Genomic DNA, 20514 nt, shown 5'->3' with positions numbered 1-20514 from the left:
AGGAAGAGTGGTTGTTCCTAGAGGGAGCAGTTCTACGGGAACGGAAGGAGACAAAGGGGCCAACAAACCCTCTTGGCAGAACAGGGAAATCTGGGAAAGCCCTGGGGCAAAAAAAGAGGCATACAGGCTGAGGAAACAGCGGGTAGCTACCAAGGCAGAGTATACCTCCTTGGCCCGCACTTGCAGGGAGGCAGTCAGAAAGGCCAAAGCAGAAATGGAACTTAGACTGGCAACAAAAACTAAAGACAACAAAAAGTTCTTCAGGTGTATAGGGAGCAAAAAGAAAGAGCAGGGTAGCAGACGCCCCCTATAAGACAAACTAGGGCAATTAGTGACAGATGGGGAGGACAAAACTGAGCTCTTCAATGAGTTTTTTGCCTCTGTATTTCTGAACTCGGATCAGGACAAATCTCCCAATTGGATCATAGACAGGCATAAAGGGAGAACCAGCCGACCAACTGTTAGCACTGGCTTAGTGAAGAGACACTTGGGGGGCTGGATGTGTTTAAGTCAGCAGGCCCAAATGATCTTCATCCAAGGGTGCTGAAGGAATTGGCTGGTGTCATAGCAGAGTCATTGGCATGGCTATTCAAGCACTCTTGGTGCTCAGGTCAGGTCCCAGAGGACTGGAAAAGGACCAATGTGGTCCCTATTTTCAAGAAGGGGAGGAAGGAGGATCCGGGTAACTGTAGACCAGTTAGTCTCACCTCTATCCTAGGGAAAAAACTTTGAAAAAATGATTAAGGATCACATTTGTGGGAGTCCAGTGGGGAAAGCAATGCTAAAGGGCCACCAGGACAGATTCATAGCAAGTAGATCCTGCCTGACTAACCTTGTTTCTTTTTATAACCAGGTCACAAAGTGCTTAGACACAGGAACTGAGGTAGATGTCATCTGCATGGATTTTAAGAAGGCCTTCCATACAGTATCTCATTATATTCTTAGAGATAAACTGAGTGACTATGATGTAGATGATTACACGGTCAGGTGAGTGGCAAACTGGCTTAGGGGTCGCACCCAGAGAGTGGTGGTGGATCGGTTGATATTGACCTGGAAAGATGTGGGCAGTAGAATCCCACAACCCTCGGTCTTTGGACCAGTGCTGTTCAATGTCTTCATCAGTGACTTGGATGAGGGCACGGAAAACACTATGTCCAGATTCACAGATGATACCAAATTATTGGGTAAAGTTAACACACCAGAGGGTAGGAAATGAATCCAGGGGGATCTGGACACTTTGGAAAAGTGGGTGGAACAGAATAGGATGCAGTTCAATAAGGACAAATGCTAGGTGCTGCACCTGGGGAGAAGGAATCACCAACACGCTTACAGGTTGAGGGATGACCTTCTCAGCAGCACAGAAGCGGAAAGGGATCTTGGAGTCACTGTTGACTCCAAGATGAGCATGAGTCGTCAGTGTGACAAAGTGATCAGTAAAGCTAACTGCACTTTATCATGCATTAGCAGGTGCATGACAAACAGGTCCAAGGAGATGATACTTCCCCTCAATGCGGCATTGGTCAGACCGCAGTTGGAATACTATGTCCAGTTATGAGCACTGCACTTCAAGAGGGATGTGGATAACCTCAAGAGGTTTCAGAGGAGGGCTACTCATATGGTTAGGGGTCTGCAAGCAAAGCCCTATGAGGAGAGACTGAGGGACCTGGATCTCTTCAGCCTCCACAAGAGGAGGCTGAGAGGTGATCTTGTGGCCCCCTACACATTCATCAGAGGAGGACAGCAAGGAATAGGAGGTGCCCTGTTTACCAGGGCACCTCTTGGGGTAACTGGGAACAATGGCTACAAGCTAACAGAGAGCGGATTTAGGTTAGACATCAAGAAGAACTTCTTTATGGTAAGGGTTGCCAAAATCTGGAATGGGCTTCCAAAGGAGATGATGCTCTCCCCTACCTTGGGGGTCTGAAAGAGGAGGCTAGACATACACCTGGCTGGGGTTGTCTAACCCCAGTGCTCTTTCCTGCCCAGGGCAGGGGGTCAGGCTTGATGATCTGCTAAGGTCCCTTCCAACCCAAACATCTATAAATGTTTCCATTTTTTTTAAAAAGATCCTGATTTGGCTGTGGTTACAGCAGTAAAATGCAGGTTCCTGGCTTCCTGGTGTGTTTCTCACTTGGGAAAATCTTTGCTACATCAAAATAATTTATAAATAGTAAATTCCCAAGTGCAATGAGTCAGCTACTAATGGCAATTCAGGACAGCTCAAGCTAGTGCAATACAATGGGTGTCTTCTAATCAACCAAGACAGTCCAATAGGCACCTTCAGTGATATCTCTTTTTCCCACTCATCACTCCACCTCTTTTGTTTTTTCTCTTCCTTCTCATCACCAAGATGGATATTACCTGGGGGAGTGATACCTGTGAAATGGCTCCTCCCTACAGGATGCAGATTGCAGTTCTTGTTTCGGTTGTGACAATCACTAGACTTTTGAACACAAATTCAAAGTGGCCCTTGGCATGCAAAGGTTTATTTCCATTGTGCATCAAGGGTAGAGAATGCAATGGACCCAGATCTATCTCTTTTCTTGGTACTTCTAAGTCCAGAGAAAATTGTTAGGGAAAAGATTTCATAGGGAATGGTTGTACCTTCTGCTCTTGGCCAAGAGCAGGAAGTGCAGAGAAACTGGGGAAAAATTAGAAAGAGAAAAAGGCTGACAAGCTTTCACAAGTTCCAAATAAAGACTTGGGTTTTGTTTTGGTCTAAGTTTGGATTTGTGCCTATTTTTATTTGATATGAATTGTTTTTACAGCCTCCTTATGTGTGTTTGTGTATTCATTTGTCTATACATTGTATTCTTCACCATTCTGTTCCCACATCTCCATTTCCTTCTCATTATATACACAGATTGGAACCTCAGACAATCTCATCTTCTTCCACTAAAGTCACTGGAGCTCATTCCTCACACTGCCTTGAGTGGTGTCCCTTAGACCTGTGGAAAGTATATAAACCGCAGCTGTTCTGATCTAGCAGCATTTTAAATGCATCTTGCACAGAGGTAAATGACACCTCCAGGTGCAGAGAAATGGGAAATGAGGCTTTGGAGATGACCACTCTGCTCGTCGAAAAGAATTGCTCTCTCTCCAACACAGCTTCAGAAAACAATGGACTCCTGTGCATTTCTGGAGGTTTTCATTTCCCCTTTGTACTAAACAAGTTTTATCCAGGCTGCTCACATTCTCATACCAAGGCATTTTAAAGAGAAGATACATTCTTTGCTCTTGTTGATATTGATATTACTATGGTATTGCATATTTCCAGAGCCCGGAGTGCTGTATACATCCAGCAGTCTGACTGGCAGATTGTGTACAAGGATTTGTTTCCTCTCTACTGAAAGGTAGTAAAGACTTTCAAAGCACTCAACAGCCCTAATGACCAACTGAGGACAAACACTGGCTGCCCACTGCATTCCACTAAAATTGCAGGAGGAGTTTAGGAAGGTGGAAGGTAATGTCCTAAGATTGAATATGGCCAGGTGTTTGGTCTACTGCCCCTGGCTGTGAAAAGTCCATGGTGTTTTTACATGCATACATGAAAAGACCCTGTCTCGTCAGAATATGGGATCTCCAGCAGGACCGATATCCTGGAATCTCTTGAGATCTCATGTTCTCAAGAGGCAAGATCCTTCCATGCATGAGCACAGATAGACCATGGCACTTTTCCAGATTCAGTCTTCACTGAATCCAGTATTTGCTGAGGAGGAAAGCCACCACACACTGAATCCTAAATGACACTTCCCTCATCATTATTCAGGTGTTCCTTAGACGTCTCCTCTACAAGTACTGACCTAGCCCAACCCTGCTTGACTGGTAAGAGTTCACGGGATCCCATGCCAAGATGATATAGCATTCCCACTGCTTTCTCTGCTCCCTCTTAGCAATTAGTCATACTTTTTTCAAAGGTTTCTCATGCATAATAGTGTTTCAACACTTATATAAGCCAAAATATTCTCATCGTGAGTGACCTGCTGTTAGTATTTCCCAACAAACTTTCCCTGGGCTGGGATTCCAACTACCATAGAACTCGGAGTTGAAACATGAAGTTTTCTATTCTCCTGGGAGGCAAAAGGTGTGGGAAATCAAACAGATAACAATTTCTTTAATTAGACTCATTTGCATAGCTGTGGGAGAAGCTCACCTGACAGCTAAAAGGGCCTCATTTGTTTGGGAGCATGAAACAGGAACCACAGTGCATTCACGCAGGGCAGATTAGCAGTTTCTCTGCTGACAAGATTGTGGGAGATAGCACCAGAGTGAGGTCAGCCATGGGTCAGAGCAAGACTGGCCAGAATTGAGGCAAGAGAAGCTGGGTGACTTTCTAACATACCAACTTCAGCTATGCTATGCTGTTAGACCCAGTGAGAAATAACCCCTTTCAGGGCATCTGCATGCAGATATCTTTTTATAGCTGCTAGGATCAAAAAGGTAACATCAACAGGCCTGATCTTGGGAAGTGCTGAGCATAATAGAAGAACCACGGCTCCTGGAGCAGCTCAGATCCCAGTGATGAGAGTGTGGCAGGAACCAGGATGAAAGACAATAGAAATGATGCCTCTGAGTGTGCCCGTTTCTGAGAGCCACCCTAAAGCACTCAGCACCTGGGTCTATACTGGCTTCTGCCCAAGTCAGCTGTGACCAGTGAATCCAGCAGTGGACAGCTGCTTCATTCATTTGTGGAGATGGTGCCACCTGCCAGTATGATCTAAATCCCAGCATGTATCTGTTATTCTAGGTATAACTTAACCTGAGGCAGGAGATGGTCATAGCAGTTATCTGGATCCAGCAGCCAGTTTAGCTGGTCCATGCCATTATCATTCCTGAAGCTTCTTTGCATATCCTTCATTGTATATTAACCAACTTTACTTCCAAGGACAAGCTGAATATTCCAGTGTTGAGACACAGTGAGGAAAGTGTAATAGAGCACAGCCTTTTATGAAATGCAAAAACCCTAGCATTCAATGTATCCATGTGACAGCCATGCATTTTGCACACTTATCTATAGCCTGCAACAGTCCTAAACATCCTGAGTGTGCATATACAATCAGCACATGCTACACATGCCTAACAGCATGCCTTCACTCTATGTGCACAGCCCTCATGAACACCTGCTGCATGCATCTACAACTTGACATGTTCATGGTTCTCTGTGTGTGCCACCTGTGCTCAGATCCTCAGTATGTGCCAGCCATCCATGTCCTTGGGTTTTCCTGGTATGCACTTATTCACTCGTATTATACCCAGTACATCAAGAGCGCAGTGTGCTGAGCACTGTCTTTCTCTCTCTCTCTCTCTCTCTGTCCCCCCTACTACTGTGTTACTACTGGATCAGAAGATTCTCACATTCTGCTGAGCTTAAAATTGACTGTACTGATGTCTCTGGCATGTGAGACACTCAGCAGCACTGAAACAGCTATCCAGAATGGGGTCATGCCAATGCTGGCAATTTGCAAACAGGGCGGTTGCACTTCTAGCTGCGTGAACACATACTGTCCTTCCAGCCTTGCACACTGCAGAGGCAGCTTGTCAACCACAAGACCCAATTGATCTGCTGTTGCCTTACTGAACTGCCATGGGTACATTAAATTAAATTCATAGACCTGGTTCTCACTGACACTATGGTACCTTTCCACACATCTGGAGCCTTTGTGGTCACAAGAATCTGGCCTTATATCACATTAAACCCACATGTAAAATTTAATTTCCAGAGGGTGCAAGGCTCCCAAACCTCTTTTTTCTGCTGTTTTCCTCCCACACATTTAACAAACATCATCAAACAAATTGCCATCTACCCCAGGTATAGCACCTAGCACAGTGGTTCTCAGCTAAGGTACCATGACACCCTCAGGTGCCTTGAGAGCCTTTCATGGGTGCTGTGGGGTGCGACGCAGCATTAGCACTGTTAGGTATGAAAAAACCTGTATGCAGTTCACAAGACAAACCTAAGGATTTCAAATAGGAATCCACAGTGTAAGGAACCTTCTGATCTACTGTGGGCTTTCTGAGTTCTTGCAACAGAAAAATCACTCTATTATTTTTTCATAGTCAAAAAACAAGAGAAAGCTAAGAGCTGGCATTTTCTGAGGAGTGCTCTAAGTCTAGTGAGGGGTGCCTTTAGCCTAGAAAAGGTTGAGAATCACTGGCCTAGCATATTGGAGTCCCGGTCCAGGATGAGGCTCTTAGGTACTAGAGTAGCACAAATAAATAACAAATAATACCAAAACAGCAGCGTTAGTGTTACGATGAGATTTCTCAGGATCAGCAAAGCCCTGGCTTCAGCGAGAACCATGGCTCTTTAGCTGTTGATGATCCATCCATGGCAGCAGCAGGCAGGCAGAGCGGGTGAGCACAGCGAGCCTGTGGGAATGTCTCTCTGTGCACTTGCTCAGGGAAAAAGAAAGGAGCCCTTTTCTGTTCTCATTTCTGCCACGCCTGGGTGCCCCTGCCCAGTGCCCATGCCCAGACCACACCCCATGCCAGGTCAGCGCACTGCATTCATGCCTGTGTTTGAGTGCTTTTTTGATGGGTGTGCACTGCCATTAACAGGATTAACCCTTCCTGGATGAGGCAACAAGCAAGGTGACGCCATCAGATCCTGGAAACAAATCTCATGCAAGTCTGTTCATGACCATCTATGCAACTTATAGTGTCAACACTACCTTAAAAATGTGAGCCATATTACAGGTTGGTACGTTATAGGAGAGGTAGGGTTAACATTCCTGGGCTCTGTCTCAGTAATGTATCTGATTACTGTTACTCTCAACCATGCTGTGTTATGCTTGCCTAGTTTTATCTAGTGAGCTATTTCAACGCATGTGAATATGTAAATCAGTTATTTTGGGGGTTGAAAACAGCCACGCTTGATGAACTGGAGTTTGGGCTGTTAAATTCATTTTAGGTAAAACTGACTCAGCTGCTTTAGAGTTATTAAAGTGGAAAGGAAGTCAAGGCTCTTCGCCCTCCCCCTTCCCCACTTGAATTAGAAATGGTGTGATCTGAAAACTAAAATGCAATCTAAGCTTAAACTACAAAGGACCACAGTTGGCTTGTTCTGTAGATCTCATTAAGATCTGGGCTCTGGAGGCCAGGCGATAGCAACTTCGGGATGGTAATTGTGGGTCGTGACAAACAAAAGTCCTGAAAGCTGCAAATCTCTGGGGTTTTTATTTCTTAAAAGGAAGTCCAGTATGATGAGCATGAATAGTAATGACAATCAACTGTTCATTTAACTACCAACAGCACTGCAAGGGAAGACTGTGAAATCCAGCCCTCTTATTTCATGAAATTCCAAAAATTAAGGCTGAATTACCTTCCTTATCTACCTCCGCCCCCCAAAACATGCCTATGCCTCTAGCAAGAGCTTCACCTGTCATTGTCCATTATTAGTCAAATAAATGCAGGCAGAAATAGGAATTTCCATATAGCACATACATGCTGTCCTCATTTCCACGTAATGCAAGCTCTGTGTCTGAGCAAACAGGTCCCAAAGCCAGTTCTTCTTGTCATTCAGAACATGCTCAGGAGTATCAACCGGTTCCACCGGGACAGGCAGTACAAAGCCCAGGTCTATACTATGCACGTCCCGGATCAGAGGGCTGTGGAATTCTGGAACATAAATCATCTCATTTCCATGAGGTCAGGTCACTGCCAGAGCTTTATTAGGATGCATTAATCGTTGATACTTATTGAGATGATAGTTATCCTTGTGTCTGCTCCTCTCTTAATCCCTGCCCACAGCTTCCCTGCCTGCTACCACAGACAATCTCAGAGTGATCACAGATTCATAGCTGTTTAAGGGCCTGAGAAATCATTCAGTTTTCCCCCTGACTAAAACATGCCAGAGAATCCCACACAGTTACCCCTGCCTTGAGCCCAGGAACTTGTGTTTAACTACATCGTATAGTCCAGAATGGCCTCCTGCCTCCCCTCCAAAGTTCTGCTTGGCTTAGCCTGGCCCTGTCAAAGTGATGCCATCATTTCATGTTTATGCAATCTCAGCTCCCCCCTTGCAAACAGCTTAATTCTTCCCGCCTTGCTGCTCCACATACTTACTCCCCATGTCCCCGGGTAAATGCAGCCCCTGGTGTGTCACCTCCCTAAGCCGCATCTCTGGGCAGTGTAGGCAGGAAAGACCCTGCTCCCTCATGCAGCCTGAATTATCACATCTGCTTTCCCACTTACTTACTTACCTGAAAAGGATGTGAGAGTATTGCAGGGGGATGTGTGAGAAGGTGGGTAGAGGAGGGGTGATATTTCAGCTCCTATTTCTAGCTAGGAACTGAAGTGCATGGATGGTGCAATATAGAGGCCTCAGGGGATGTTCTACCTCCTGTCTGGAGACTGATGCCACCTGAGCTCTACCCGCTGTTGTGGGTTTACCCTGAGCTCCCCTTGTCATCCAACCTGGCAGATGGTGGTAACTACCAGGCACTGCTAACAGGTGCACGTCCCTTCTCCCACCATCCACTCCGGTGGGACATGAGACCCCAGGGTCCTGCACTGGGCACAGCCATTGATACCACTGCACAGGGGCCAGGAACGACTGATGCCTCCCAAGACTGGAGGGGCCCCATAGCAGTGAGCAGGGACTGCCTGCAGCCACAGGTGTCAGTGTCAGGGATCGGGGACTTCCTGCCACCACTGGTGTTGGTGTCAGTGGCGGCGAGTAGGAACCACCTGCAGATGCTGCTAGCCGTGTCGGCAGTGAGTGGGGAGCGGGTGGTGAGCGGTGACCTCCTGCAGAAGCCAGTGGTGGCTTAAGTGATGGCCAATCTCAGGGGGAGCACGTGCCCTCCCGTATCCCCCCTAGGCGTTGCCTATGACAAGGGCTGTAAAATACTCCCATATCAGCCCAGCCATGTCTCATGCTCACTGTACACTGCTGTAAATGGCTGTGCCAGCCACAGCACAATTGCCAGAACCTGCTATGTTCCCAACTGGAAGCCTCTGCGACTCAGCTCTGGCATGCTCCCATGGGGGGTGGAGCCCCTTCACTCCAGTACTGAAGTGGCCTGAAACAGGGGCTGTTGATTTCCAGTGATGCACTCCATGGCCAACCTTCTCTGTATCAAGGTGATGCAGCCCCACCCTGGAATCTCAGCAAGGCATGCTGGGATATACAGCCTCCATGGGCTGCAGCCATGATGAGGATGGCTGCCAGGCAATTGATGGCAGCCATCCTCTGGACTCTGATAAGCTGCCGTCACGGTTTCCAAGTGACTAAAGCTTAGAAATCCCTCATGTCTTGAGCATCAAGCTAGACATCAATCAGGGCTGAGTCTCAGAGGCTTCCAGCTGGGAGCATACCAGGTTCTGGCAATTGTGCTGTGGCTGGCAACACGTCCCACATCCAGCGTCTGTTCCTTCTGCGGCAACAATGTGGTAATGATTGACCGATACTCTTCAATGTCTTCATCAACAACTTGGACGAGGGAGTGAAGTGTACTCTGTCCAAGTTTGCGGATGACACAAAACTGTGGGGAGAAGTGGACACACCGGAGGGCAGGGAACAACTACAAGCAGACCTGGGCAGGTTGGACAAATGGGCGGAAAACAACAGAATGCAGTTCAACAAGGAGAAATGCAAAGTGCTGCACCTAGGGAGGAAAAATGTCCAGCACACCTACTGCCTAGGGAATGACCTGCTGGGTGGCACAGAGGTGGAAAGGGATCTTGGAGTCCTAGTGGACTCCAAGATGAACATGAGTCGGCAGCGTGACGAAGCCATCAGAAAAGCTAATGGCGCTTTATCGTGCATCAGCAGATGCATGACGAACAGAACCAAGGAGGTAATACTTCCCCTCTATCGGGCACTGGTCAGACCACAGTTGGAGTACTGCGTGCAATTTTGGGCGCCGCACTTCAAGAGGGATGTGGATAACCTGGAGAGGGTCCAGAGAAGGGCCACTTGTATGGGTAAGGGCTTGCAGCCCAAGCCCTATGAGGAGAAACTAGGGCACCTGGACCTCTTCAGCCTCCACAAGAGAAAGTTGAGAGGAGACCTTGTGGCTGCCTATAAGTTCATCATGGGGGCACAGAAGGGAAATGGTGAGGCTTTACTCACCAAGGTGCCCCTCGGATTACAAGAAATAATGGCCATAAGCTAGCAGAGAGCAGATTTAGACTGGACATTAGGAAGAACTTCTTCACAGTTAGAGTAGCCAAGGTCTGGAATGGGCTCCCAAGGAGGTGGTGCTCTCCCCTACCCTGGGGGACTTCAAGAGGAGGTTAGATAGGCATCTAGCTGGGGTCATCTAGACCCAGCACTCTTTCCTGCCTATGCAGGGGGTCGGACTCGATGATCTATTGAGGTCCCTTCTGACCCTGGCATCTATGAATCTATGAGAGCACCTGCAGCTGGCTCCCATGCACTCCTCAGCTGGGCAGAATATAGGCAGCACCACTGGATAAGCATCAGTGGCCCCTTTGGGGCCAGTGTAGTTAGTTCTCCAGCATGAAGCTTCTGGCTCAGTCAAGGCTACTAGGTAGTTTTACTGCTCTGCTCTGTTGAATACCTTCAAGTTAGTGTATGAGCGTAGTAGTGGTTTTTAGTTTAATCCATGCATCTGATTGACTGGGTGTCTGCTAGTCAGTGTTAATAGGCAGAAACTGAGTATAACCTCATGAGGGTGTGAGGAAATAAAACAGGCCAGATAGCTGAGGCTTTAACCAGACTGGCAGACAATGTGTACTGCACGCTATTGTCATAAGCATCAACAACCCCTACCCAGGAGGGCAGATGGACAGACTGCCTCAGCAATAGCCCATGTTATTTATGTTGAACCCCAATTACACGTTACACTTAACACGTGATTATCAGTGGTCACCTGGCCACACGTTCACTCATTTAATGGTGTGATAAAAAGAAATAAGCTACAAAGTTATTCTACTGCAAAGTGGTTTCCACATATAGCAGCACAGACAACTGCACAACCCTTTTACAGCCCTGTCAGGTACATCACAGAGCTCTCAGCGACCTGTTAGTTAGAACAATGCAGGAAGGTGATAGCAACCAGGGATGCCCTAGCCAGGACGTCTCACTGGGATTAGGGAGCAAGTGCATGGTGTTGCCAGCACCTATGATTTGATTGTGATGCTCAGGGTATTAGGTACTTCCCTCAGGGCCCCAGCACCTGGTGTCATATGCTCATGTTGGACTCTTGCCCCCACCCAAGCACATTTTTAGCTTTCCTGGTTGCAGCCTTGAAAAATGTAAATCCTAAAGGAAGCTGACAAAACTTAAAAGCTCTTTGGGGGCAGGGAAATTCCTTGTGGGTCTGGGCTCACATGGCTTGCCCAGGACCGGGGCACCTAGGACTGACCGCACTACACCTACGTAGTAAACAGAAGGCAAAGAACCCTTCTTGTTATTGAATTCCTGATTGTTTAAGCTAACATTATGATTTGTTGGGCCCAGACTCATGATCTTTGAGTGCCTGCAGTTGGCAATGCAGGAACTATTTGCCTTTTGGCCTCCCCATATGGACACCATCAGGAGAGAAAGCACAAAACTCCCTCATCCCTGAGCCCCATGCTAGAGTGTCTGTTTCTCCGACTGGGGCTAACAGAGGCTGCAGTAGAAAACGGGAATTCAAAAAAAAAAAAAAAAAAAAAAAAGCGTGAGAAAGGAAATCTGAGCAAGACCCGAAGCGATGTAACCAATCCAGCGGAAACAATAGCCCAGGAAGAAAAACCAGTTCCTACACACAAGGTAGAATAGGCAGGGAGGGGGTAGGGGAGGGGCAGGGAAAGGCTAACCCACTGCACTTCAAGTGCTAGAAAACAACACGGCAATTATTGGCCTCTGAGTTGCTAAGGGAAATGCTCCCCCTTTCCTAGGGGCCCCCATGAAATCTAACTGGGCAGTGTAGTGAATGTGCCTTCTCAGAGCAGGCAGTGCTAGGGGCACCCTTAAATATACTGCCCATGCAGGCCAAGATGCACAGGTGTCAGACAGCAAAAAAAGGAAAGGCGCATTCCTTGTCTTTTCCACACCCTAAGCCCCTTGTCATGGAAGACAGACCTGAATTAGCTGATCTCACTGGTGAGACATGAATGCCCTCAAAGTTCTTGTCACAAAAATGGGAGCTCGGCCAGGATGTCAGGATGCCTTAGCTGGGCAAACAGAGCAATGTAGCATCTTTTACGCCAGGTTGGATCCTTCACAAGGCCTCAGTATGATGGGGTGGGGTGGGGGATTTGTGCAAGTACTCTGTGCAGTCAGTACTCTCATTTAGGTTCCCAAGTGGGAAGCAAGCTCTCCTGCCACTCAGGCCCACAGCTGTATAGATTTATAGGCAATGTGGATAATACTTTACTGAAGCAACAATTAATTCCTGCTTCACATGCTTCTTCTGGGCCAGCACTGACCTGTCTGCCCCGGAGAGATACAAATATGAACCTTTGGGGAGACAAATGGGGCTAAGATGTTTTAACATCACCAAATTCCTAAGGGCATGTGGGTGTTTTGCTGGGATGGAAGAGACTAAATTGACCCAGAGGTTTCAGGAACCAAGAGCCCCTCTACATGTGCACATGAAGGTGCAATGGTATCAAATGTGCAATCCATACAATTGCACCTCCTACCATGCCACATGTGCATGGCATGATTGTGGGATTGCGAATCAAATCCCATCACACCTTATTGCTGGTTGAAGAGGAAGCCTGATCCCAGGTCCCCCCTGCACTGGCAAGCTCCCACAGCTGGGAGCCACATTAGCTGAGGAGGCTCTCAGCTTCAGGGGCGCGCCATAAAATCCTAGGACTAGGTCACTGCGTCAGCTGTGGTCTCTCAGCCATGGTGCTGCATGGGCAGCTCCCATGGCTGGGAGCCCTGTCAGCTGAGGGATCTCCCAGCCATAGAGCATGTGCTCCCATGGCTGGGAGCCAGCATCAGCTGGGAGCTCCCAAGCTCAAGGGTGCCCATGGGCCCCCAGCTGGGATCTCTGATCAGCTAACGGTGCTCTCAGCCACAGGAGCCCCTGGCCACATGTTCAATTAATGGCACGCTAGGAAGCAGCTACAAAGTTATTATACATATTTTGTAGAACAACTTTGTAGCTTATTTCTTTTTTATCACACCATTAATTGAATGAATGTGTGGCCAGGTGACCACTGAAGACGTGATTAACTGATAATTACATCTTAAGCGTAACATGTAGATGGGGTCCAACATAAATAACACAAGCAATACACTGCTGAGGCAGTCTATTCATCTACCCTCCTGGGTAGGGGTTGTTGATGCTTATGATAATAGCATGCAGTACACATTGTCTGCCAGTCTGGTTAAAGCCTCAGCTATCTGGTCTGTTTTATTTCCTCACACCCTCATGAGGTTATACCCAGTTTCTGTCTATTAATACTCACTAGCAGACACCCACTTAATCAGATCCATGGATTAGGCTAAAAACCACTACAACACATACACTGACTTGAAGGTATTCAACAGAGCAAAGCAGTAACTACACTGGCCCCAAAGAGGCCACTGATGCTTATCCAGTGGTGCTGCCTATATTCTGCCCAGCTGAGGAGTGCATGGGAGCCAGCTGCAGGTACGCTCATCATTACCACATTGTTGCCACAGAAGGAACAGATGCTGGATGTGGGACCTGTTGCATGAGCACCAAGCAGGTTCTCTGTTCTGCAGAAAGGCCAGCCACCAACTTGAGAAGACTGACAAGGCCAGTGGGCCACTGGCTGTCTGGAGCCCATGATGTGTCTGTCTCTTTGGTTGCATCTCAAACCTTGGAGGACAGTTTGTGTCATGAAATGCCTCAGCCTCTCCTGACCTAGGCTACTGCTTATTATGACAGGAATGCAGCTGCTTCTCCACAAACACAGCTCATCTCACTGACACTGTCCCATCAACAGTCGCCACAAGCCCAGCACACAAACATTACCTGGCCATGTCTACACTTGGGACATTTTCCTGGCAAAGTCACCCCCCATCCAGCTGCAGTGCTTGTTGGTTGTACTGGAGCCAGAGGTCAGGAAGAAACTGGTTGCCATAGGTTTTTCCAGTACAGTGAGGAGAGAGCAGATAAAAAGGTGAGAGAAGAAGGGGTTTCTTATCAAGACACAGAATTCCCCTGCTAACACTTTACCTGCAGGCAGGCACCTATATACCTTAATGCTCACTGCTCTAAGGACCCTTGACTAAGAGAAATCAACAGATGCCCGGTTCTCAAAGGTGTTGTCTGGCTGCAGCTAAGGCTAGGATGCTTTCCACCAGGCAAAGGGCCTCACAGTTTCCTCACTTAGGACTTTGATGGTCCAGAAAAGGAGCCAGGAGCAACCGTAGGTACAACCATGTGACTGATGACCTGCCCTCCACCACTGCAGTATCCACAGGAGACCAATACTGGTTTTGCAACCCACAGCAGGCTCCTAAAGCAGTCCATGTCATGAGTACCATGGATTTGCATATATAGGGAAACTGAGATACAAAGCAGATGGTAAAGAGGTTGCATAAAGAATCCCTGGAAGATCAGGAAATAGAACCCACATTGTCATCCTCCCAGGCCCCAGCCTGACCCCTAAACCGCACAGGCACATACTGCTGCTTCACTTTATCTGCGGCTTTTCAGCAATCAGGAGAGGTGCCCACTTTTGGTTTCAAAGCAGATGTTTAGTTAGCTTCTGTACAAACATATCACTGCCCTCAAGATGTTTCTGTACCTATGGGTTCCCATTCCCCCTGGCTCTTAGAATTGAAACGGCCTCCCTGCACGCCCCTTGGCATGTGTGTTTCTTCTTGTGTTCTGACCCAGATCCCACCACCCCAGCACTGGAGCATGTTTCCAGGATTGGCGACATTTGCTTGGGGACATTCGCCTGAGGACAATGCAACAGCACTCAGCAAGGCTGAGCTGAGTTTGCCCTTTGGGCCACCTTTGCACTTGCACAGCACAGGGAGGAAGCTGATGTAACCAGCAGGAAAGGGACAGTCCCCAGCCCTTGCTCTGCCTAGGGCAGACTAAGTAAGAGGTCAGCACCTTAAAAACCCCTCTTCCTCACTTGTTAACTGGGATGGGGAAGCAGCAACAGCAGGCTGTGAAACCTCGCAAGGAGGCAAAGCTCCTTGCCTACAGCAGGACTAGCTTCTTGTCTGAGGCACACGGTTCCTGTTCCACTAAGGCTCGGAAAAGGGTGAGGCCGAAGCTCTTTTCCCAGCAGATTTTTCTGCTTTGACACGCTGGAAGGCCTGAGAATGCTGCAGCTGGGTTGCTGGTTCCCATCATGCTGAGCTGGCTGTCCAGGAGGCAGCACTTTCACACTCTCAGAGGCTGACAAACGGGGCCCTGAATTCTCGAAATACCTAGTTGCAAGCAAGAGTTAGACAACTGTCAAGGGTAGGCTGGGTTTTTCTCCCTTCAGTCACTGACGTCAGCATCTTGCCGGACTGCTATTCCACAAGTCAAAGTGGTGCTGATTCTTGTGACTTGCTAGTCTTAGCAGTTAATGACATTTTGTCGCTGGAGCCGAAGCATGACCAAATGGGCCGCCGGCATTCAAACCTGTGACTGTAGCTTGCACAAATTGGCTCATACAAATATAAGCTATGGCTGCCTGACTCCAAACCCAGCCCTTCTTTTAATAAAGATCCCAGAGCTGAGATAGCAGACATGGAACACTGCAACTTTGGAGGCAGCCTGCCAACAGCCTGATGTAGGCATGCATTTTGCATATCGATTTGCATGTTAACATGCAGGAGGTCTAGACTAGATATAAGCCCCAATGGCCATGACTTATCCTGGGGGTAACTGCGCTTGCAGTGGATGGTGCTGTTTAAGGGAAATCAGAGTTGAGCCATGTGGCTTTCCTCTTTGGGTCCTCCTTCCTGAGCAAGGTGATTTGTGGGGAGCACACGACTATTTCTGTCAGGGAAGCCAGCAGATCCAGCTGTGACACTTCTGTGGGGCAGGCCAACTGTACGAAAAGGTGTCACTTTCACACAGTTGTGTTTCACAGTAGAACTGCACCATCTGCTCTAACACCACAAACCTCACCTTTTAATGACTGTGAGAAAAAAGACCTGGCTCTTATAATGCACTTTCTATCCACAGAGCTCCAAGCTTTTGATAAAGAAGGTCTGTATCATTATAGCCATTATACACGTAGGGAAACAGAGGCCTCTAGAGGTGAGGTGACTTGCCAAGGTTACCCCAATTCTGCTGCCACTCTGGTGGTAGAGAACACGAGGCCACTGGGTGCCAGTTCAGTGTTTTATGCACCAGACCACCTGTCTCCAATCTGATTTCCCTACCTCATTTTGTAATCTCTGTTTCAATGAGCTGATTTATGCATCATGATCAAATGCCCTAAGGTGGCATTAGCTGAAAACATGTTATCTAGGCCAAATGGCCAATCTTACCTTTAAGACAATGGTGCCACCCACTGAGACCACAGCACATGATTCTCCTTCCTCTGAGTGACCGCAACATTTGTAGAGGATCACAGAGTCATAGACAAGTAGGGTTGGAAGGGACCTGAAGAAGTCATCTAGTCTAACTCCCTGCCTGAAGCAAGATCATCCCTAACAAAAGGTTGGTAATATGTGCTTAGAAGATCCCAGGCAGAGGGCCACCCCCCTGTCATAGAGGAAGGCAAAAACCCGCACAGTCTGCATCAATCTGAGCATGGGGTAAAGTTCCATCCTGACCCCAGATATGGCAATCGGTCTGACTGAATGGATGGGCAAGACCCGCTAGCCAGTAATTTCTGGCTTTAAGTCCCATCAGAAGCACTGGCACATCCCATTCAAAATCCCCAGCCTTGGCTGCAGCCAACACCTGCTGAGACCGCTGTATTTCTTGGCAGCGTGCACTTTGAGCAACACCCTTGCAAAATGTCTCCTTTTCTGGAATACATGAAACAGACCCCTGTGTGAGAGACCTTTCCAATCATCTTCTCATATGTTGCAAGCAAGCCTCTTTGTTGCCATTTGCTTTCCCCCATGCTACATCCACATGCTTTAGGATGGATGCACTTGTAGCAAGATCCACTTTTGTTCTTTCACTCCTGGGTGACACTTTCATGTAAGATGCAGTTTTCCTTTAGCCCTGCAAACGCCCCTTCTTCCTTCCAAAGCGAGCTGCTTCTCACAATAACCTTTCTTTGTCTTCATTGTCAGTTAAACTGGTTCCTTTTCCTACTAACTGCCCCATTATCTGTTCAGTCTCACAACTGAGCTTTATTTCATAGGCTTGTGACGGGCAGGGTCAGGTTCTTATGCGGCATCTGTGGCATCTCCTTTCTTGTCGAGAACATGGCACCTTTCCTGAAGGCTGTACATCGGGGTCTTTCCAGGCTCTCCAAGGGCTTAGCCTTGCAGTTTGCACTGTACTTTCTACCCAAAGCTCTACAGCTCTGCAGGGACTCCAGACTCCCTAGGTGTTACTCTGGAAAATGTCATCCCCTCCAATTTCCAATGTTGCCATCTGGCATGGTTTTTTATCCCAGCTTTTTATGACATTTGGTGTTTTTCTTAAAGCTGTCCCTGGAGCCAGCTGGTTACATGAAAATCTCAGCTCATAAGAGGGAAAAGGCAGTTTGCAGTTCTCGATGGTGGGTGAAAATATTTAGAATAATTGATTCTGAAAACTGAAAAGCTGGAAGTTAAGTAAGCAGGACCCACTACGTGTTTTTTTAAATCACAAGATTGTTACGTTAATCTCCTGATCTGTGGCCCTGACATGATTTGTGAACATGTGGGGTTGGTAATACTGGTTTTCTCTTCTATTCCACTTTGGGAGGGCTGCAACCACCTGCTCTGGTTTTCTGCCAGGTCCCATTGACAGAGGTTTCCTCTTTGCCTGAGAATTGGATTATTTCTGACGCTACATCGCAGCAGCATAGCCACAGAATGGCAGAATGGTTTTGCCTTCCTGTTCCCAGTGACATGACGTGGGGTGTTACAAGGCAGAACCAACGCGTGCTACTCATTGTTACAACCTTCGGTTTGGGAAGGTTTCAGTACCCCTGGCTTCTGTCCCTCCTCTCTAGCTGGTTCCTTTCTACAGCAAGGGTGGCTAAAGAAACAGGGGCTCTGACCTGATCAGTCTGCAACTGTAGCAGGACTCATGTCTGCAAAAGCTGAAGCCTCAACACAAGCAAGTTGTTTCTCTAACTTGCTGACTTCACCATCCAGCTTAGACTGTGATCAGCGAAGCTGGTATCCACCCAAGGGCATTTCAGCCGGGCATGCTGTCACCGTCTGCCTCTCTGCCCTCAGGGCTTCTCTAGTGCTGAGGTCACCCTTGCTTTGTTTTCTACACTGCGGGCTAGCTTCTGTGGGGCACAGAAGGCACAGCCCAGAGGAAAGGGTGGCTTTAAACTACGCTTTGTGTTACCTGGAGGCTGGGTTGATGCAGGGGCTGTAGCTACCCCCAGCAAAAATCCCAGCAGCTTTTTCTGCCTGCCTGTAGCCTGCACCACAGCCCAGAATCTCTAAAGTGCAAGGATTACTACTGTTCCCCACTTCTGAGCTTGGCTGATATCAGCCTGCAAAGACCATATACTATTCAAGAAGCTGCAAGGCTGACCATGCACCATGGCTAGAGGCTCAGGGAGCTGCTACTGGCCAACTAAACCATGCCACAGATACAATCCAGTCCAAATCAGCAGGGAATGAAAATTGCTCCCCTGCAATCCCCTGCGTTCAGAAGCCTTTATGGTGATTTCACTGTGCAAATGTCCTAAGCACAGTTCCCCCCCAACATGGGAGTATCTGGAAAGGAACCAAGGGCTGGAAAAGCCAGGAAGCGGGAATTCTGCTGTCTCCCCTACAGATGGCTCCACAGGGCAGTGCAAGGCTGAGACACCAGCGCGTGGATGCATGAAGAAAGCCTGGAATTGCCACAGCATCTGCTGTGCGATTGGGAAGGTCTCCAGCCCCAGGGAAGTGACTCTAGAAGCAACAGCACATTCCTGTCAAATGACGCACAATGAAGAAACATGGCAGTACATTTCTCCTCCATCATCCAGAGCTCCTTGGGAGAAACAGGAAACTTTCCCCTGATTTCAAAGGGCTGTAGATCAGATTGGCTATGAACTAGCCCATGGAAATCCGTTCAGGAGAGAGAGAGAGAAATGTTGCCACACAATGATGATACACTCCCAGGGATTTTATGCGTCTTCCCTAGAGTAGCAATTCCCAAAACTCTGACAGATTGCGCAGCATCAAATTAAAATGATACAACCTTAGTACCACCAGCAAATTTTTGTCACATAAAGTCATTATAATAAATCTGTTAATGCGTGTCACTGACAGGTTGTCTGCTTACCACTGGTGGTACCTGCACCACCAACTGGGAACCACTGCCCACCACTGAAGCGCATACCGCACAGGACAGCTCCTGCTCCTCCTCCACAAAACTCAGGAGGCCTCTGGTGTGGGTGAGGAAATTACGGAAAATGGAAAATGAGGAGGGAAAAAAAGTGGCAAAAAAGTTCTAAGCAGACTCTTGTTCAACTGTGCTCGGGTAGACTGAGTGCTTCATTCTGCTTCAAATGAAAGAAAGAAGAGGGAACATCTAAGTCAGTGGGAAGACGCCAACACACTTCGTCTCTGCCCCTGATTATGGGAGCCTGGAATAATCGTTCAGCTACATTACACAATTCCACAGTAGTGTAAAGCCACCACATGCTGGGGCCCTCACCTAGGAACTGAATCCTGGTACGGTTTTCAGCATCTCTTCTAAGTACCGATCTAGAGACAGAGCAGTGTCCCAGGAAGCCTACTCACCTGCTTGCTCTGGGACTGGGAACTAAGGCTGGGAAAGGAGCCCTGATTTTGTGCCTTCTCTCCATCAGTTTAATCCCAAAGGTCAATCCTTTGACTGCAGTGGAGTCATAAAAAAATTCAGGGACTGGAGAAGAAAAGGAGCTCTTTGGTTTCCTTTTATAGCAGTATTGTGTAGCATTTTTTCATTTAGTGCAATTCTGTTCTGATTTCTCTGGTCTCACCTTCCTGGGAAGCAGTGAAAATAGATGTTCACGCACATATACACTGGACATGCATAAGCATATGCATACCACACATACACACTTCCATCTATCTATCAAGCACTTCCCACCTCAAAACATGTTGTTTCATTAAGTAGGAACACACAGCAGCCAGCCCATGGGAGTGAGGATGGCACAAACAGCATGTTGTTATCAGTGAGACTTGGCTTCCAGGTAGGAGTAAGATGCTGAGCTCCCTTGTGCAACATGCCAGTTAATTAATGGATCAGAACAAACCTGGGCTGTATCAGAAGCCACATGAAGGGTGGAGCAAAGGAAAAGCTGGGGTGAGAGACACCTGTCCCTAGAGTCAGCTTGCAGCGGTAGCTTGGAAACTGGCAGCCCCATCTTCTGCAAGAAGAGCAGAAGGCAGGGGTTAGCACCGCTGCAACCTGCACCTTGGAAACAAACCCCTCCTCAGCTTGCACAAGCCCTGCATGAAAGGTCGATGGGGACCAGGATGTTTGCAGACTCCAGGGATGCTGGCTGAGCTGGGAA

The 20514-nt window shown here is 47.9% G+C and overlaps 1 protein-coding gene across 9 annotated transcripts in view; it reads right to left on the bottom strand.

Annotated features, from left to right (window-relative positions):
• EXD3 (exonuclease 3'-5' domain containing 3) overlaps positions 1 to 20514 on the bottom strand; it is a 457407-nt gene that overhangs the window by 32984 nt on the left and 403909 nt on the right. For 4 of the 9 annotated variants that reach the window (XM_059715503.1, XM_059715501.1, XM_059715500.1 and 1 more), the window contains one exon: positions 20254 to 20367. The exons of the other annotated variants lie outside the window; for them this stretch is intronic. In XM_059715503.1, the coding sequence (XP_059571486.1) occupies positions 20254 to 20367 (114 nt within the window). The remainder of the gene's footprint in view (positions 1 to 20253; positions 20368 to 20514) is intronic. 9 annotated transcript variants of the gene reach the window in all.

This window comes from Alligator mississippiensis, chromosome 12 (assembly GCF_030867095.1).
Source record: "Alligator mississippiensis isolate rAllMis1 chromosome 12, rAllMis1, whole genome shotgun sequence".
In the NCBI taxonomy this organism is placed as follows: Eukaryota; Metazoa; Chordata; order Crocodylia; family Alligatoridae; genus Alligator; species Alligator mississippiensis.
This window is presented reverse-complemented; position numbering and strand designations above follow the sequence as displayed.